The sequence below is a fragment of the Pelobates fuscus genome, chromosome 9, assembly GCF_036172605.1.
Source record: "Pelobates fuscus isolate aPelFus1 chromosome 9, aPelFus1.pri, whole genome shotgun sequence".
Classification (NCBI taxonomy): Eukaryota; Metazoa; Chordata; class Amphibia; order Anura; family Pelobatidae; genus Pelobates; species Pelobates fuscus.
The window spans coordinates 126,004,372-126,024,161 of NC_086325.1; the positions used below are offsets into that span (position 1 = coordinate 126,004,372).

General features: G+C 43.0%; 1 protein-coding gene across 2 annotated transcripts in view; it reads right to left on the reverse strand.

The window, feature by feature from the left end:
- MPP1 (MAGUK p55 scaffold protein 1) overlaps window positions 1–19,790 on the reverse strand; it is a 188,140-nt gene that overhangs the window by 154,126 nt on the left and 14,224 nt on the right. For both annotated transcript variants that reach the window (XM_063432380.1, XM_063432379.1), the window contains one exon: window positions 15,616–15,694. In XM_063432380.1, the coding sequence (XP_063288450.1) occupies window positions 15,616–15,694 (79 nt within the window). The remainder of the gene's footprint in view (window positions 1–15,615; window positions 15,695–19,790) is intronic.

Here is a 19,790-nt window from a genome sequence, read left to right on the forward strand (position 1 = left end):
AGAGGGAGCAATAAAGATGGTGCCAACAGGAACAGGTAAGTAGAAGTTAGAACATTAGTAGGAGAATAGGTGCTGTGTTTTAGAGCTGCGTATGATCGTTTTGGCATACCCGACTGGGTGGGAGTAGTATTTTATGTTGATAGAGGTTCGTACTGAAATGAAACCGTACAAGGACAATATCAAAATTGATGACCTAATGAGTAATTCCTTCCTATAGTCGTATTAAGTGGTTATGGTACTTTATTATTCCCCGTAATTGTGTTCTGATAACATACTGTGGTTTCTAGGTCTTGAATTTATCACTTTGCGTGAATAGTCAGGGAGAAAAGTCACAATCTGGAAGGATAAAATAACTTGTGCCAAGTGTATGGAAAAACATCCAATACCACATTTAGAAGTTTATAACATTTCCCCCTAACCAGATGCTAAGAAGCTAAGCATAATATAACCAACCAGCATAAAATTATTTGTGCTTCTTATAGGCTTAGTAATGCATAACATTTATGGCTGTAATGACCGATTTCTGCCAGTAGATGGCGATGTGGACTTGAGACTCTGGTTTGAGGCCTGTTTCGTGCGGTTGTTGGTTTCAGGTGTTCGTCCTTGATAGCTATGCGTTAGTCTGATTTTCTAATGTGACTGAGCCGTTCGTGAGTTTAGTAAAATGTGATGTTTTTAGTCGTACGTGTAAAGCCGTTTGTATGGTACTCATTTCGTTAGTATAAAACCGTTTCGGGTCATAGGAATTTCGTGCAGTTTACCGTTCGTGTAGTTTGTTCGTACGTTTGAATTAGTCGTTTAGGGGAGTATAGCGGCGTTCGTATGATTTGGTGTGGTTTGTGAGTAAGAACGTAATTCGTGTAGGTATTGCTCACTGTTTCTGGGTCTAGATTTATATAGGCCAGATCACCCCCTCCCACAAATTCAGGACAGAGACACACACACACACAAAATAAAGGGCTGCTCTCACGGTCTTAGAATGAAAAACCGTATTTATTCCATAAAATGAGAGATCTCTCTCATTTTATGGAATAAAGAAGTTTTTTTCATTCTAAGACCGTGAGTGCAGCCCTGGATTTCCTTTTTCCTCTATGTTTATCTACATCCTCATGGGGACTGGCACCCGGCAAGTACTACCAATGCTTTAATGTACACATGGGAACACACACACACACACACACACATTTATAAAAAACAAATACAAACGATAATTTTGGCCAGTGTTTGTGACTAAGTGGCTACTAAAATTGACTGGACATACCACACTTTGACTACCCTGGGTTGTCTACTTTTTCAAATGGTATGCCATGATGGGGTTATTTCACATTCCTGGGCTACCATATGGTCTCAAAAGGCAACACAGACCCAATCTGGCAAGATGAAATCGGGCAAGCCCTATATTGACCCTGTAACTTTCCTAAACCCCATTAAAACCTGTACATTGAGGGTATTGTTATACTCAGGAGACTTCACTGAACACAAATATGAGTGTTTAAAACACTAAAGCTTTGCACTTTTACTGGTGATTTCATTGTTGTGATGTTTTTGTGTAAAAAAAATAAAATAAAAAAAACAAAAAAAAACAAATATGAACGCTAACTTTGGCCAGCGTTTGTGTAGTGGCTACTACAAAAGACTGGACATACCCCATTTTGAACACCGTGGGTTGTCTACTTTTACAAATGGTATGCCATGATGGGGTTAATTTTCATTCCTGGGCTGCTATACGGTGTCAAAGGCAACATAAGCCCAGAAAACCAATCTAGCAAATTTCAATGTGCAAACATGGAAAAGGGGAAAGCCCTACATTTGACCCCTGTAAGTTTGCAAAATCCCATAAAACCTGTACATTGGGGGCACTGACTGTTGTACTCAGGAGATGTTGCTGAACACATATTGGGGGTTTGTCAGAAACACATAACAGGAACTGAGAATCCATGCCTAAAGTACAATGTGAGAGAAAAACAAAAAATTACTACCCAAAAGTTTGACAAAGACTGGTGGTAGAATTAATGCATGGAAAGTGTTAAAATACCACCATTTGAAATACCTTATGGCAGGTATAGGCAACCTTCCTATGCGTAAGAGGAAAATTACAGCTAAACACAAACACCGCAGAAATGTAAAAAGAGCCCTGGTCCTTAACAGTAAGGTCACCAAGGAGCTAATGACTTAAATTTGCACTACTGGAAATGTCAGACACTTTTCTGGAAAATAAGAAGAACCTGTGCTCCCTTCAAAGGTTTGTTGCAGGATTTTCTTAAACCATGCTGGAACGGAACCAATTTCCTTTTGTTTGGATTCAGCAATAGCATCTTTAGAGCACTGATCCCATTGTACAGTGCTACGTAATCTGATGGCACTATATAAATAATAAAATAATAGCAATATTTCTTCTTAGACCCATTTGGTAAACGGGGAGCACATTCTGCACATCCCAATGCTGTGAAGGGGGGGGTGGGGGAGGATGTGGTGGAGTTACATTCTTATCACTTCTATCTGGTTTTCAGATGTCTAGTTCTAGATCAACAGATATGTATAAAATTAAACACCAAAATGTCTTACAAATTGGGTTCTTGTAAGACCAAAGGACATTTGAACCTTCATTAAAAATTAACCAGCAAGTTATCAGAGTTTCTGAAATCTGTCTAAATCTGCATCTTGTTAAGATTTAGAATCTGCGTCTTTTTAGAATTTCAAAGCTCTTAAAAGGAACACTAATTTCAGTACTATTCCTAGTACTATAGTTTTAATATACCGTATATACTCGAGTATAAGCCGAGTTTTTCAGCCCATTTTTGGGGCTGAAAACCCCCAACTCGGCTTATACTCGAGTCAAGGTCTGTATTATGGCAATTTACATTGCCATAATACAGACTGGGGGAGAGGGGGCTGGCAGAGCTGTTACTTACCTGTTCTGCAGCTCCTGTCAGCTCTCTCCTCTTCCGCGCCGTCCGTTCAGCACCTCGGTCAGCTCCCAGTGTAAATCTCGCGAGAGCCGCGGCTCTCGCGAGACTTACACTGTGAGCTGACAGAGGGAGCTGCACGGACGGCGCGGAGGAGGAGAGAGCTGACAGGAGCTGCAGAACAGGTAAGTTACAGCTCTGCCAGCCCCCCTCTCCCCCCCCACTGAACTACCACTGGACCACCAGGGAAGGAGAGCCCCCCTCCCTGCCATGTATCAAGCAGGGAGGGGGGACGAAAAATAAATAAAAATATAAATAAAATAAGAAATAATAAAAAATAATAATAATAATAAAAAATAATAATAATAATAAAAAAAATAATAATAATAAAAAAGGGGGTATAAGGACCACTATGGGAGGGAGGGGGTGGGATAAGGACCACTATGGGAGGGAGGGGGTGGGATAAGGACCACTATGGGAGGGAGGGGGTGGGATAAGGACCACTATGGGAGGGAGGGGGGGATAAGGACCACTATGGGAGGGAGGGGGGGATAAGGACCACTATGGGAGGGAGGGGGGGATAAGGACCACTATGGGAGGGAGGGGGGGGATAAGGACCACTATGGGAGGGAGGGGGGATAAGGACCACTATGGGAGGGAAGGATAAGGACCACTATGGGAGGGAGGGGGGGATAAGGACCACTATGGGAGGGAGGGGGGGAGAAAAGGAACACTATCGGAGGGAGGGGGTGGGATAAGGACCACTATGGGAGGGAGGGGGGGATAAGGACCACTATGGGAGGGAGGGGGGGATAAGGACCACTATGGGAGGGAGGGGGTGGGATAAGGACCACTATGGGAGGGAGGGGGTGGGATAAGGAACACTATGGGAGGGAGGGGGTGGGATAAGGACCACTATGGGAGGGAGGGGGGATAAGGACCACTATGGGAGGGAGGGGGGGATAAGGACCACTATGGGAGGGAGGGGGGGATAAGGACCACTATGGGAGGGAGGGGGGATAAGGACCACTATGGGAGGGAGGGGGGGATAAGGACCACTATGGGAGGGAGGGGGGGATAAGGACCACTATCGGAGGGAGGGGGGGAGAAAAGGAACACTATCGGAGGGAGGGGGTGGGATAAGGACCACTATGGGAGGGAGGGGGGGATAAGGACCACTATGGGAGGGAGGGGGGGATAAGGAACACTATGGGAGGGAGGGGGGGGATAAGGACCACTATGGGAGGGAGGGGGGGATAAGGACCACTATGGGAGGGGAGGGGGAAGTAAGGACCACTAGGGGAGGGGAGGGGGAAGTAAGGACCACTAGGGGAGGGGAGGGGGAAGTAAGGACCACTAGGGGAGGGGAGGGGGAAGTAAGGACCACTAGGGGAGGGGAGGGTAAGGACCACTAGGGGAGGGGTGAGTCAGGACCACTGGGGGAGGGGGGTGAAGGAACACGGGGGTGGGGAGGTAAGGACCACTGAGGGAGGAGGAGGGGAGGTCAGGACATATGGGGGGGGGGGCAAATATCCTTGCACCGGCCCTGCACACACACTGCATTCATACACTGCATTCATACACACACTGCACTCATACGCACACACACTGCACTCATACGCACACACGCTGCACTCATACACACACACGCTGCACTCATACACACACACGCTGCACTCATACACACACACGCTGCACTCATACACACACACGCTGCACTCATTATACACACACTGTAAATAAATATTCAATTAATATATTTTTTTTAGGATCTAATTTTATTTAGAAATTTACCAGTAGTTGCTGCATTTCCCACCCTAGTCTTATACTCGAGTCAATAAGTTTTCCCAGTTTTTTGGGGAAAAATTAGGGGCCTCGGCTTATATTCGGGTCGGCTTATACTCGAGTATATACGGTAACTATTATGCTTCCCAGCCCCTTTTTCTTTGTAGTTAGACCCTTTGCTTGTTACAGTGACAAGGACATTGCCTCTTGTAAGTAATCTGGTGACTAGTGCACCTGAGACAGTAAGCCGGAGCATTTTCAGTGTTCACAAATTCGACATTTTGTGAGGAAGCTGGAGCATAATTATCTGGAAGCATGTTACACTTCCTATGAGTGGATGCATTGAAAATGGACAAAACATCCTGGCATCTTTCCTATACTCAGACTCTACCCACCAAGACTTCCTTTTATTGCCGAAAGTGAGGGTGTTCAAGGAGATTAATCAGGCAACAAAGGGGCCGGACATTTTGAAATTGTGGCTTTAAGGCTTAGTAATGGAACCCAGACCACTTCATCTCAGTGGCCCTTTAGTTTAACTCTGTTTCTATTGTAGGGTTAAACACCTCTAGTGGTGGCAGTATTCCTGATAGCTACTAAAGGAACTTCCCTGTGGGAACAGAGACAAATTCTGTTCTCAATCAAAAGCTGCTACTAGAGCATTTGTTTGGTGCAAAGTGGGGAGATTTCCAGCACATGTGCACTCGCCTCCCAATGCTTCCCTATTGGAAAGCACTGGAACTGCTGAGATCATCAGGATTGAGAGAAGTAAAACTACCATTATAATTCACAGAAGGGAGGAGGCAGTGATAAACAAAACCCTGTGCAGGTCACTATAGCATCAGGAATGCATGTTTGTAATCAAACTATAATGTTCCTGTAAGCCTGAACCTTACACAAGGCGATCAAGAGAACAAATGAACTAGGCAAGCAAATAGACTGCTCTAAGAGTTAAAACTTTACTTTTTTGTGGCCTCTTAATAGTCTTCTGTTGAGATTTATTTATAGTTACATCTCTGTACACGTTGACGTTCTATTAATTCTTTTCAAATAGTTTTTATTGAAAAAAATATTTTTTGTAAGATTACAACAAATTATAAAAACCATTGTAATAAGGGTTGGGAAGGGGAGGGAAACTTGGAAGAGGGAAGGGGAGATCCATCCAATGTGACGATTAATATAGTAATATATAAGGCATACAATTTGAGTGATACATTGCAACAATAGGACAAATTGTTACAGATTATAGGCTTTTTTTTATTTTGTGTTCCCACATATCCCAATCATACTTCAATTGTGCAAAGAGGTACGAGTTACTTCTATGTGATAGTTGGTGCGCTTTATTTTCTAGGAGTAGGTTCAGTACTTCTCTTTAGATTTCCAGTACCTAGGCAAACAAGAGGTGGCCGCTATCAGAATGTGGCCTATTATTTTGTTAATTCTGCTGACGGACTCAGGGAATTTCTTGAATAAAGCAAGCTCAGATATGAAAGTACCAATGTTTCTATCTACCTTAATGATTAGGTCATAAATCATTTTCCAGTATGTGGTTGTTTTTGGGCAATACCACCATATGTGGGCCATGTTTCCCAAACCACCACAATCTCTCCAACACCGGTCAGAATACATGTTGTTCATGTTGTGTAGTCTGGACGGAGCCAAGTACCATTGATACAAAATTTTTTAAATGATTTTCAAAATGGTCAGAGCAAAAAGATATTCCCTTTAATGATTAAAAAAAAAAAAACTAAACCAGGGGGCAGAGCCTGACCTCTGAGCCGAGTAGACGTGGAAAGCCTGAGTTCCTGAAACTTAGCCTGATTTTGGGGTATTTTGGCCGATTATGAGGCTTCCACGTACAGCATCTTATACTGATGGTCAGGGGACCCCGGGCAAACGACAGCACTCAAGCACCCAAAAAGCCAGAGAGCTCTGCTGCGGCCTACCTGGGACAAAGCTGTGGGGGATGTGGCCGGTCCACCCGCGCTGTGACCCGGGACCTAAGTAAGATTTCTTTAAGAAATGTCAGGAAGGGGGGCGGGGCTTGACCGCCGACGGGATCAGACATGCCGTGTCTGAGCTCCTGCTTCAGGGCTGAAAAAAAAAAAAAAAAAAATCCGTGCTAACTGGGAGCCAAATCCAAACAGCAACCCATATCGGCGATTAACTTGTTCCCCAGCTGTTGGGGTACACGGGGATACCTCTCAAGACCCTGCCTGGCATCAACAGTAACCTGACAGGGGCCCGGAGCGTGTTGGAGCTTGAGCTGGGACGAGATGGCCTCTCTCCTGGGTCTCCTGTCGGCATCTAGCTCCCCCCCCCCCCCCCCCATGGACCGGGGGGGGGGTTATCCCGGTCTGCACGGGGAGCCACCAATGTGCCAATCTGGGCCTAAAGAATCCACCCCACAGTGGATTACCCCCCCAAGATGGGTGCTGCGCGCAAACCATGTGCTCAACCTTATGTCGAAATTATTCTACAATACTGAAGCAGAAAATATTTTAAAAGATGCAAACACTTATCAACAGTTAAATAGGAACCCAAGCAAGGAAATTAATCAGACATTTTTAACGTTTAAAAAAAAAAAAAAAAGGCTTGGACAAGGATATTTTAAACCTCAAAGAGTTCCAATTTATGAACATTAAATTCCCTAAAATCCCGGTTTTCTACTTTTTTCCTAAAGTACACAAAGATATAAATAAACCCCCGGGCAGACCTATTATAGCCGGGATTGATTCGGTATCAAGCAGGTTGTCCCAATATATAGACGTTCAGCTCCAACCTCTGGTATTTAAAAACAAATCCCACATTAAGGACACAATTACAGTTTTAAACCGTCTGGAAACTGTGGCTTGGGATACTTATAGTATTTTGGTAACTTGTGATGTAGCTGCCCTTTATAGTAATATACCTCACATATACGGGTGTAAAGCAGTGCAATATTTTTTAACCCAATCCAATGATTTTTTTATCAGAACAAGCTGAATATATTTTAGAAGGGATAGAACTTATACTGAAGAATAACTTATTTTGGTATAATGACACCTATTTTTTACAGATCAATGGGACGACCATGGGGACCAAGTTTGCCCCCAATTATGCCAACCTATTTATGGCATTTTGGGAAGATTCTTTTGTGTATGGTGGGCATGCCTGGGGGGAGAACTTGGCCTTCTATGGCCGTTACATCGATTACATTTTATTAATATGAAAGGGAGAACGTATCCTGAAAATGTTTTTAGAATTCTTAAATAACAATAATTGGGGTATTAAACTAACAAGCACATGGAGTAAGCAACAGGTCACTTTTTTAGACCTGGATATATATATCGAAGGCAGCGAAATCAAAACTAGGAACCATTTCAAAACAGTTTTATTTAAAGCATAAGCTGCCACCATTCACCTTGCCTGGAGAATGCCCCAAAGGGACAATTCCTCAGAATCCGTCGAAATTGTAGTGATTTGGCGAATTATGAGGAACAGTCACTAAGAATCAAAACAGACTTCTTAGCTAAAGGGTATGATGCAGTTAAATTGGAGAATTCAAGATTAGAGGTTAAAAATAGGGAAAGAAAGGAATTGTTAACTTATAAAATTAAAACCGACACAAATATACAAGATGTTCCTTTTATCTGTATCACGAATAATTATCAAGTACGTAGGATTATTAATAAAGTATTGGCCAATCATATTACAGGATCCAGCTTTGAAACAAATCCTGCCTATTAAACCAAGGATGATCCATAGAGGAGTAAGAAATCTCAAAAGCACATTAGTACGAAGTTCCCTTAACCCCTTAAGGACCAAGCTTCTGGAATAAAAGGGAAACATGACATGTCACACATGTCATGTGTCCTTAAGGGGTTAAAGAGGATAATCACTCATCAACTCTATTTAAAAATGAGAAGGGTTTTTATGGGTGTGGCTTATGCACAGCCTGTAAAAAAAGTCAGGATGTACCTTGAGGGTAATTAAAGAAATAACTCTTAATAGTGATGTAAAAATCGCCATTAAACAATTTATGACATGTTATACAAAAAATGTAGTTTATCTTTTAATATGCCCATGTGGACTAAAATATGTAGGGAGAACAACTAGACCATTACATTTAAGGATTAGGGAACATATATAAAGATCCAAACAGGATTTGAAAAATTCCAAGCCTCTAGTCAGTCACCTCCCCCCCCCCCCCCAAAAAACATTCTATCCCCTACCTACCCCCCTCACCCTAAAAATAGTGAGGGGGGAATAAAATAACTAACCTGTATAAAAAAAAAATTAAAATTAAACTTACCACTTGACGTCTTTTTTCTAAATTCTTCTTTCTTCAGCCCCCAAAAAAGGCCAAATAAAAATCCATCATACCCGTCGCACTTAAAAAAAAAAAAAAAAAAAGCGCAAAATAAAATTAATCCATGTTCACCGATGGAGGGCACGCCTCCTTACTGAGCTCCGCAGGGTGGGTCAAGGCTTATAAAGCCTTGCAATTAGGCTTAGAACACTGATTGGTTGGTTTAAGCCAATCAGAGTGCTCGGTGTCATTTTACACAGCGTGGGAAAATTCAAAAGAACTTTCCCACGCTGTGTAAAATGACACCGAGCACTCTGATTGGCTTAAACCAGCCAATCAGAGTGTTCTAAGCCTAATTGCAGGGCGGGGCAAAGCTTTACAAGCCTTGACCCGCCCTGCGGAGCTCAGTGCGCGGCGTGCCCTCCATGGGTGAACATGGATTAATTTTTTTTTTTTTTTCGGGTATGATGGATTTTTATTTGGCCTTTTTGGGGGCTGAAGAAAGAAGAGTTTAGAAAAAAGAAGACGTCAAATGGTAAGTTTAATTTTTTTTTTTTTTTTTTTTACAGGTTAGTTATTTTATTCCCCCCTCACTATTTTTAGGGTGAGGGGGGTAGGTAGGGGATAGAATGTTTTGGGTGGGGAGGGTGACTAGGGGCTTGGGACCCCTAGTCACCTTGATGGGGGGGGGGGTTCATTTAGGGCCCCCACCCACCGCTCAGGGGTGGGGGCCAGGGGGGGAAGACCGTAGGTCCCCCCCTTATTGTTTTATTAGGACCCCCACCCAGGACGCAGGGGTGGGGGCCAGGACAATAGGTCCCCCCCTTATTGTTTTATTAGGGCCCCCACCCACCGCGCAGGGGTGGGGGCGGAGGACAGTAGGTGTCCCCCATCTTTAACCCCCGCGCGTATTAGTTTTTTTTTTTTTTTACAGTGAGCAGCCACAGACTGCTTACTAGACATGCCCCTACTTGCGGTATAGCGAGTAGGGGCATATTATTTACTAATACTAAGTAATCTTTACTTAGTATTAGTAAATTTGTCTGAAAGACCAATTTAGGTCTTTCGGCCTTTTAGCAGATAGCTCCCTGATACCGTGGGAATTAGGGAGTTATCTACTAAGCGGCTGCAAGATGCAGCCGCGGCAATGAATAGGATCGGAGTTTCATTCATTAGAATGAAATTCCGATACGAACAAAGTACTGAATTGCATCCTAACACGAATTGAGAAACTCTTCTCATTCTGTTAGGATGCAATTCGGCAGTTTTGCCGGCGTTCTGTCTAAGTGACAGGACGTTCGGCAATACTGACAGGAAGCATAGTGGGAACAGGGAGGAAAGCTAGGGATCATGGGAAAATTGCTCTGACCAGCGGAAATGAAGCACACTTTGCTCCTCCGCTGGTCTGAGCTGGTCAAGCGGAGAAATCCTCCATAAGACAAAGAGTCCCTACTTTGTCTTATGATTTTAAAGAAAACTAAAGAAGACAGGAAGAAAAGAAGAACAGATCCTGAGAGAGGAGGAGAAAAGGAAGAGATTGAGGAAAAATAAGTTCGGCATGACAGTGCCGCTTTAAGTCTTCCATATGACCCGCAACACTGAAGCCCTCAGGACTCTGGAGGAGAGACCGGGCACATACTGAACATGGGACTTTCCGGACTACACCTTGCTAATCCAAATTAAAAAAAAAAAATGTTAGATTTCGGGGGCCCCGCTCCGACCCTTCACGCTTTCCAACGGTACAAGACAGGGATGTCCCCTCTACTGTTTGTGCTCTCCCTAGGACCCCTATTACAGGCTCTAAGGCGCCATCCGAGTGTTCAGGGAGTTCGCGTGGGGGGTCGCGAGTTCCTGGTATCGGCCTATGCGGATGATGTGCTCTTAGCTTTGACCAACCCCGCAAAGTCAATGGAGGCCTTACAAAAGAGGTATTGAATACCTTTGGGGTCATCTCGGGGTACAAGGCCAATATGGCGAAATCGGGCACCCTCCCAATTGAGGTACCGGCAGACATTGTCTCCTCGATACAGGATACCTACCACCTACAAATCGAAAGGCAGGCCCTCAAATATCTTTGAGTTCGACTGACGGCTAAGCCAGAAAAACTCCACGACCAAAACTACACACCCTTAATAAAACAGCTAGTGCGGGAAATGGAGATATGGGTGGATAGGCCCATCTCATGGATGGGTCGAATCCACGCCGTTAAGATGAACATCTTGACCAGAATTTTATTTATGTTCCAAGCGCTCCCCATTCGCGTCACAAAAGCCTCCCTGCAGCCCCTACAGCGGGCGATTGGTGCTTTTATATGGCAGAACAAAAGGCACAGGGGGGGGGTTGGGTCTCCCGCATATCTATCTCTACTATATAGCTACACAATTGACTCCGGTGGCGATGTGGCACTCCCCACCGGGGGAACGCAAATGGGCGGATGTAGAATCTCTCATGACGGGAGCCGACCTCCCACAACTTCTCATGTGGGTACCCAAAGCACACAGACCTGAGATCAGAATCACGTGCCCAGCCATACTCAACTCCCTACAGATCTGGGACACATATAAGCTTAAATACCGGTTGGCATCGGACCCGTCCCCAATCACGCCATACTTGCGCAACACGGCCTTCCCCCCAGGTATGACAGCAAGGGACTTCAGGAATTTAGAAAGGATAGGGCTCCAACGCATCTGCCAACTATATGAGGGAGCAGAGGTCATCGCCTTTGACACATTAAGACAGCGGGGTCACCTCACCCCAGCAGATTTCTTTAGATACGTGCAGATTAGAGACTTCGCGAATCTGGCTCACATAAAACGGCGGCCCGGAAACAGTTGACGTTCTTTGAACGCATATGCCTCCAAGAGATAATACCCAAGGGCATGATAACGCTCATGTACGCCCACCTCTGTTCAGAAGCTAGGGACTGGGGAAAATTAGCCTATACGGATCAATGGGAAAGGGACCTAGGAGACACGCTGGAAGGCATAGAGTGGCGAGAGATCTAGGAGTGCGTGTGTCACACTCCAGGAGCAGTCCCTAAAAACAATGCTTCGCTGGTACACTACCCCAGTTAAGCTATACCACATGCACAAGACTCCCACAGATGTGTGCTGGAGGGGGTGCGGCCTGAGAGGGACGTATGTCCACATGTGGTGGGAATGTCAGCAGATAACATTCTGGAAGCAGATTCAGACATTATTGACACAGGTCTTTGGCAGATCACCAGACCTAGACCCTTGGCTATTCCTTTTAAGCAGGACTCTTGACGGCTGGACTAGACATGAACAAAAGCTGCTACATAAGATTACTTTGGCAGCCAGGAGGGCCGTAGCATCCGACTGGCTTAAGCCAAACACACCACCCCTCTCAGGGGTCATTAGTAGAATAAAAGAAGTCCATCTGATGGACGACCTGACAGCTAGAGTAAGGGGCACCTTGAAAACCTTTCACCACATATGGGAACCATGGGAAAATTCCAACCTGGGCGACTAAGAAAGAAAAAAAAAAATGGTTGACCCGGGCTTCAGGACTTTACCTGCAATCTGTGTCCACCCACATAGGCAGACTTCACCTTGGTTTCCACAGTATGTCGTGCACAAAGCTATCAATATTATTGCTACTGTTTTTGTTAGTCATAGCTGATATTCTATCTCACTCTATACCTTAAAACAGTCTTAAGCTCCTACACAAGTTTGGATTGATAATATGCTAGATTGACTGATATGATCTGCTTTATATGTTTAAGCTACTCATACGTTCTAGATAACATTACATGCAATTAGTTAATCACCGCTTGGGCAGACAAGTGAGACATATCACCGTTTAGCCAATCAGCCTAGCAGGAGCTTACTGGCGTAATCGTGTTCATATAATCTTTGTGTATAGACCCTGAATAACGCTAACTACAAGACACACTATGATGTTTCTTCTGTTTTAGTATAACTTGGATCACTTTTTCATTTTGTTGAAGCATGTTATTGCAATTTATGTTTGATCACCAGACTAATACTCCCGTGTTTCTAAGCAATACTTTAACCTGAAACTGAGTAGCTTTAACCTCACGCTGTAATGGTCAAACACATTGCCTTCAATTTCTGGGGTCCTTCTGATTAGTTCAGCCAAGGGTTCCATTTCCAAAACAGAGAACCGGGGATAAAGGGCAACCTTGCCGTGTCCCATTAGTAAGGGAAAAGGTTCTTGAATGAAAACCCGAGGCCGAAACATAGGCTGTAGGGGCAACATAAAGTGTCTTTATTGCATCAATAAAAGACAATGGTATATTATACCTACTCAGTGTACTCCACAAGTACCCCCAGTGTACCCTATCAAACGCCGTCTCTGCATCCAATGATAGGAGCATAGAAGGAGTTTGTCAAATTGATGTGTTGGATTAAATTTATGAACCTCCTCGTTCCATCTGGAGCTTGCCTACCTTGAACAAAACCCACTTCGTTATTAATTAGCAAAGGGATCAATTTAGCTAGTATGTTAGCCAATACTTTAGAATAAATTTTCGAATCATTATTGATTAAAGATATGGGTCTAACGTTAGGGCATCTGTTTGGAGCTTTTCCTGGTTTCGGCAAGGTGACTATTTGTGCGCACAAGGACTTTCCTGGCATCTTCCCCCCGGACTTATAGGAATTAAACAATTTAGTGATATGGGGAATTAAAATTTCTGGAAAGGTCTTGTAATAAAATATAGTAAATCCATCTGGGCCAGGGGCCTTTCCAGATGGCATAAGTTTAATTGCCTAGGCTCTCTCTTCACCTGTTATGTCACACTAAGTTTTTTAGTTTATAAGAAGACAGTCGAGGAAACGACACCTTATCTAAAAAACTATTAATTGTTGCCTCAGATGGTTGGGTGAGGTTCGAATCTGATTCCAAATTATAAAAAGTTTGCTATAATACTCTGCAAATTGATCACTAATTTTAGTCGGGTGAAATATTTTTTTATCCCTGATCATCTAGCAAATATGCTATTTTTGATTGGGAATTCATATGCCGGAGTTTAGACGCCAGAAGAGTTGAGGCCCTGTTACCTTTTAAATAAAAGGTTTTCCTAAGTCGTCTCACCATAAGAGTTGTGCGGTCCAGATTAACTTTTTGTATCTTAAAATTTAATCTCGCCTATCATTTCTGATAAGGAAAAGGATGGGCCAGATTGGTTTGCCTGATTCAGATTGTATAGTTCTTTTTCCAAATTTCTCAGATTATCGTTATTAATTCTCTTTAGGTGAGAAACTTTAGAAATAAAATGGCCTCTTAACACAGCCTTGTGCGCATTCCAGGCCACATAGTTCTATTAATTCTAATGGGATCAAAAATGTTTTTTTTAGCTCAGGTGAGAATTTGGCCATTAGGACTAGAGGGAAGAGGTAGGAAGCAGCACTCCAGGTAAAAAGTCAAAACCATTGCAAACGGTTAATTTATAGTGGCGGACCAGCACAATCCTGCTACCATAACCATTACAGTGCTCTGTAGATGTTACTGTGCTCAGACTGTTCCTTTAATTCTCAATAGTTTCTCACTAGGACAGACTTGTCACTACTAAAATGTATGAAACATACCATATATACTCGAGTATAAGTCGACCCGAATATAAAAGTCGAGACCCCTAATTTTACCCCAAAAAACTGGGAAAACTTATTGACTCGAGTATAAGACTAGGGTGGGAAATGCAGCAGCTACTGGTAAATTTCTAAATAAAATTATATCCCCAAAAAATTATATTAATTGAATATTTATTTACAGTGTGTGTATATAATGATTATATATATATATATATATATATATATATATATATATATATATATATATATATAAATAAATGCAGAGCCTTGGTGGAGGGTGGGCATTTTTATTATTTATTTTTTAATTATTATTATTTAAATTTTTTGTTATATGATTAATTTTTTTTATTATGATTATTTTTTTAATAATATTTTATTCTTATTTACATTTTTATTTTTATTTTTTTCGTCCCCCCTCCCTGCTTGTTAGCTGGCCAGGGAGGAAGGCTCTCATTCCCTGGTGGTCCAGTGGATGGGCTGTGTAGGAGGGGGCTGGCAGGAAGCTGTTACTTACCTTTACAGCAGCTCCTGTCAGCTCCCTTCTCTCTCCTCCGGTCCGGTCAGCTCCCGTCAGCTCCCACTGCAAGTCTTGCGGCCGTGCGGAGTGTTGCCACGGGCTCTGACCCCGTGGCTCTAGCGAGACTTGCAGGGGAGCTGACCGGACCGGAGGAGAGAGAAGGGAGCTGACAGGAGCTGCTGTTAAGGTAAGCAACAGCTTCCTGCCATCCCCCAACAGGACCGCCGGGCTTGTAATGAGCCCGGCGGTCCTTGTCTGTATTATGGCAATGTAAGTTGCCATAATACAGACAGTGACTCTAGTATATGTCGAGTGGGGGGGGGGGTTTTCAGCACAAAAATGTGCTGAAAAACTAGACTTAAACTCTAGTACATTTCATACATTTAGGAGTGACAAGTCTGTCCAAGTGAGAATTTGCTTATAGAAGCCTTTTTTCAGTATTTTTATTCTCATTATAAAATGTGAAAAAGTGTACATGCTGAAATTTAATGGAGAGAATAGCAGAAAAATGTATTCTGAAATTGAAAAAAAAATTATAATCACCTTGTCTGTGGATAAATCCCCCATGTAGTATACGTGCAACTATGCAACTCTGCTGAGCATTCAACTTAAGAGTTATACCCTAGGGACAAAAAATTATAGTGGTTATAGCAGTGATTGTGGCATGGTTAAATGGCACATTAATCATCAGTAACTTATTTTTATTCTTTATTTTACATTTTCACATACAAAGACCAACATAAAGACCACTATATAAATATCCATGAAAATAAAGTAAATTTTTCTTTAATTATCAGTAACGTTAAGATCGATTACAGATCCATTTCTGTAACAGTCCTGGGCTAAAGATAATAGATAACAACATCTCTCCCCCCATTCAAATGTCACATCACACACAAAGCTAGTAGGGTTAGTTAGTAAAATGAGAATTTAAGATTAGAGGCCACACTGAAAGCATAGCAGACAGAATATTTCACTTTGGCTATTTTGACCTTGACAATGGTCACTTAATACTACTTTATTATTTCAACAAGTCTTTAAAAGGGACACTATAGTCACCAGAACAACTACAGATTAATGTAGTTTTCTAGTAAGTATAATCAGTCTTTGCAAGCATTTTTATGCAAACACTGACTTTTCAGAGAAAAATCAGTGCCTACATGGCCCCTAAGGACACCTACAGTGGGCACTGCTCAGATGTGGAGTGTGACAAGGAAAATGTGGAACTTTATGGGTAAATATCTGCTTGGTGCAAAAGAAGGGAAATTATTGGTTGGGATGTGCTATAAACCACCTAATATTGAAGAATAACAGCTGCTAGAGCAAATTGGGAAAGCTGCAAATCTGGATAACACGTTATAGGAGATTTGAATTACTCAGACATAAATTGTGACAGAGGGACTAGTAGTTCAGCAAGGGATATCATGTTTTTGAATGTGTTAAATGACATCTTCATTTCACAACTGGAACAAGCACCAACCAGAAAGAATGCTTGTCTGGATCTGGCTATAACAAACGATATTGATCTTTTGACCAATATTCTAACAGGGGATCATTTGGGAAATCTTGATCACAATATCATGACTTTTGAAAAACTCAAAAGCTAAAGCACTTGGGGTATACTAAAGCGTATAATAATTTTAAAAAAGCCAACTTCAATAAGATTAGGGCAGCTCTACCACATATTGACTGGCATAAACTCATTAGTGAAAAAACACTGAGGATAAATGCAATAGCTTCAAAATTAGGCAGGTACATTTGTAATATGTACCACTGGGTAATAAATATAAAATAAACAAATTGAAACTAGTGTGGCTTCGTAGGAAATAAAACCAAGAGATTAAAAATAAGAAAAGGGCATTTAAAATCTGACAAAATCAGAGGCATCCTATTTAAAGGGACACTATAGTCACCCAGACCACTTCAGCTCAATGAAGTGGTCTGGGTGCCAGGTCCCTCAGGTTTTAACCCTTCAGATGCAAACATAGCAGTTTCAGAGAAACTGCTTTGTTTACATTGCAGGGTTAAGACAGCCTCTAGTGGCTGTCTTCTGGACAGCCACCAGAGGTGCATCTGCGACGCTGGAGGCATATTATGCCTCCATCGCGCAGAGCGTCCATAGGAAAGCATTGAGAAATGCTTTCCTATGGACACTTTGAATGCCCGTGCGGCACTGCCGCGCATGCGCATTCGGCTCCGCTGACGTCAGACGGGGAAGCTGATGTTGGCGGAGGAGGAGAGGTCACCAGCGCCAGAATAAGGTAAGTGGCTAAAGGGGTTTTAACCCCCCCCCAAATACATCAATTCTATAAAAAAAAAAAAAATTAGAAAGAAAGAGTAGATACACTGAAAACAGAGTTGGGTCTGTTAGTTAATGAAGACCAGTAAAAGGCAGAAATGTTAAATAACGATTTCTCCTCCATATCTATTGAGGAAGAACCTATGGCAATAGATATGCAAATGATTGCTGCCAAAAACTTGCAGATACATTGTGACTGGATGACTCAAGACAAGGTGCAACAGCGGTTAAAGAAAATTAACGTGAATAAAGCTCCAGGGCTTGACAATTTAAGTAGCTAAGTGTGCAAATAAGTGAACCTCTGTATTTAATCTTTCAAGAATCTTTTATTTCAGAAATTGTACCACTGGAACCCTTCTAACCTGACCGTAGAGCTGGGAGGAAGTGAGAGCAAGACACACACTTCCTCCCAGCTGCAACTAAGCCACGCAGAAAGGGGCTGAGAAGGGGGTCGGGGCAGAGCGGACCAGGAGAGGAGATCGTGCTCAACTCCCAACAGCCTCAGCCACAGAAGCCACCCAAAAGGTATGTGCATATGTGTTTTGGTTGACAGTAGTGTTTAAATCAGTGTATGTATCTGAATGTTTGTGCATCTGTGTGTGTCAGTGTATCTATATCTGTGTGCCCGTGTGTTTCAATGTGCTTATCTGTATGTTTGTCAGTGTGTGTGTGTATATATATATATATATATATATATATATATGTCAGTCTGTGTGTGAGTGAATGTGTACATCTATACGTCTGTGTTTATCTGTGTATCAGTGTCCATGTGCGTACCTGTACATCTCTGCATGTGTTTCTGTATGTCTATGTGTATAGCTGTATGCCTACATCTGTCAGTGTACGTATCTGTAAGTCTATGAAACTGCTATGTTTACATTGCAGGGTTAAGTCAGCCTCTAGTGGCTGTCTTCCGGACAGCAACTACAGGCGCATCTGCGACGCTGAAGGCATATTATGCTCCCATCACGCAGAGCGTCCATAGGAAAGCACTGAGAAATGCTTTCCTATGGATACTTTGAATGCGCGCGCGGCACTGAGCATTCGGCTCCACTGACGTCAGACGGAGGAGCTGATGTCAGCGGGGGAGGAGAGGTAGCCAGCACCGAGGGAGCCCAGCCCTGGAATAAGGTAAAAGGCTGAAGGGGTTTTAACAGATTCAGCGCCATGGGAGGGGAACCCTGAGGGTGGGGGCACCATAGTGTCAGGAAAACCACTTTGTTTTCCTGACACTATAGTGATCCTTTAAGTTGCCGATCTGTTTTTTCACTTTCTTTTTTCTCATATATGTATTTTATTTCCATTGCTTGTGTGCATATATTTATCCTGTATCAGTATATCCTCTGATCGATATTGGATACAAACCTACACATTGTACCCACATGCCAGGTTGCAACACGCTGCTTAATTTTTTTTAAACGGTTGCATTTTTTCCTGACCTGAGGGGCTCTATTAGGAGTTTCTATCATCTATACTATATCAGCAGTTTTTATAAGCTGTGAGTCTAATATAATTTTTATCATTATTGTTCTCACGATTATCTAGTGTATATGAGGTTTATTTTAACACTAGTCACTTAGTGTCTATTGTGTGAGGAGCTAAGATCCAGCGACATTCTGAGATATTACCTTTTATTAAAGAATTTGTTTTTTGAGAGACACGGTCTTTTGTTTTACAGATTGTTTAGGAGCGCACACACTATTTTATACAATTTGGAATTTTCAAATGTGTATGTAGCAGGGCCGCCGTCAGGGGGTGACAACCATGACGGGGTTGTATCTGCACCGGGGCCCATCAGGTGCTCAAAGCATTTAGGGCCACCCGATGAGCCCTATATCTTCAGGGGCCCGGTCAGCGCTGCAGCCGTGTAATAGCGCGACCGGGCCGCTTTAAAAAAGTTGCGGGTGCACCGCAAGTGCTGCTGGGAGGAAGTGTCGTCCGGTCACTTCCTCCCAGCTTACTCCACGCGGGGGGAGAGACAGCCGAGGAGAGGCATCCGCTCACATCATCCCCAGACACCCTCCTGCAATGAAAAGGTAAGGAAGAGGAGGGTGGCTGAAAAATTAGGTGTGTATACATGCATGTATGTATGTCAGTATATATCTATCTGTAGGTGTGTATGTCAGTATGTATGTCTGTCAGTATGTACGTCAGTATGTACGTCAGTGTGTGTGTCAGTATGTGTGTGTCTGTTTCAGTATTTGTGTCTTCGTATGTGTGTGTGTCTGTGTCCTTTTGTGTCTGTATTCCTGTGGGTGTGGTTTGGAGGCAGGGCTTGGAGGCGGGCACCGGGGGCCCAGACCTTGAGCTGTGTTAGGGTCCCCAAAATTTCTGATGGCGGCCCTGGTATGTAGCTGCCAAGTTAATATTTGGTTCTTGCTTTCAAATCTCTACATAATGCTGCTCCCACCTACCTATC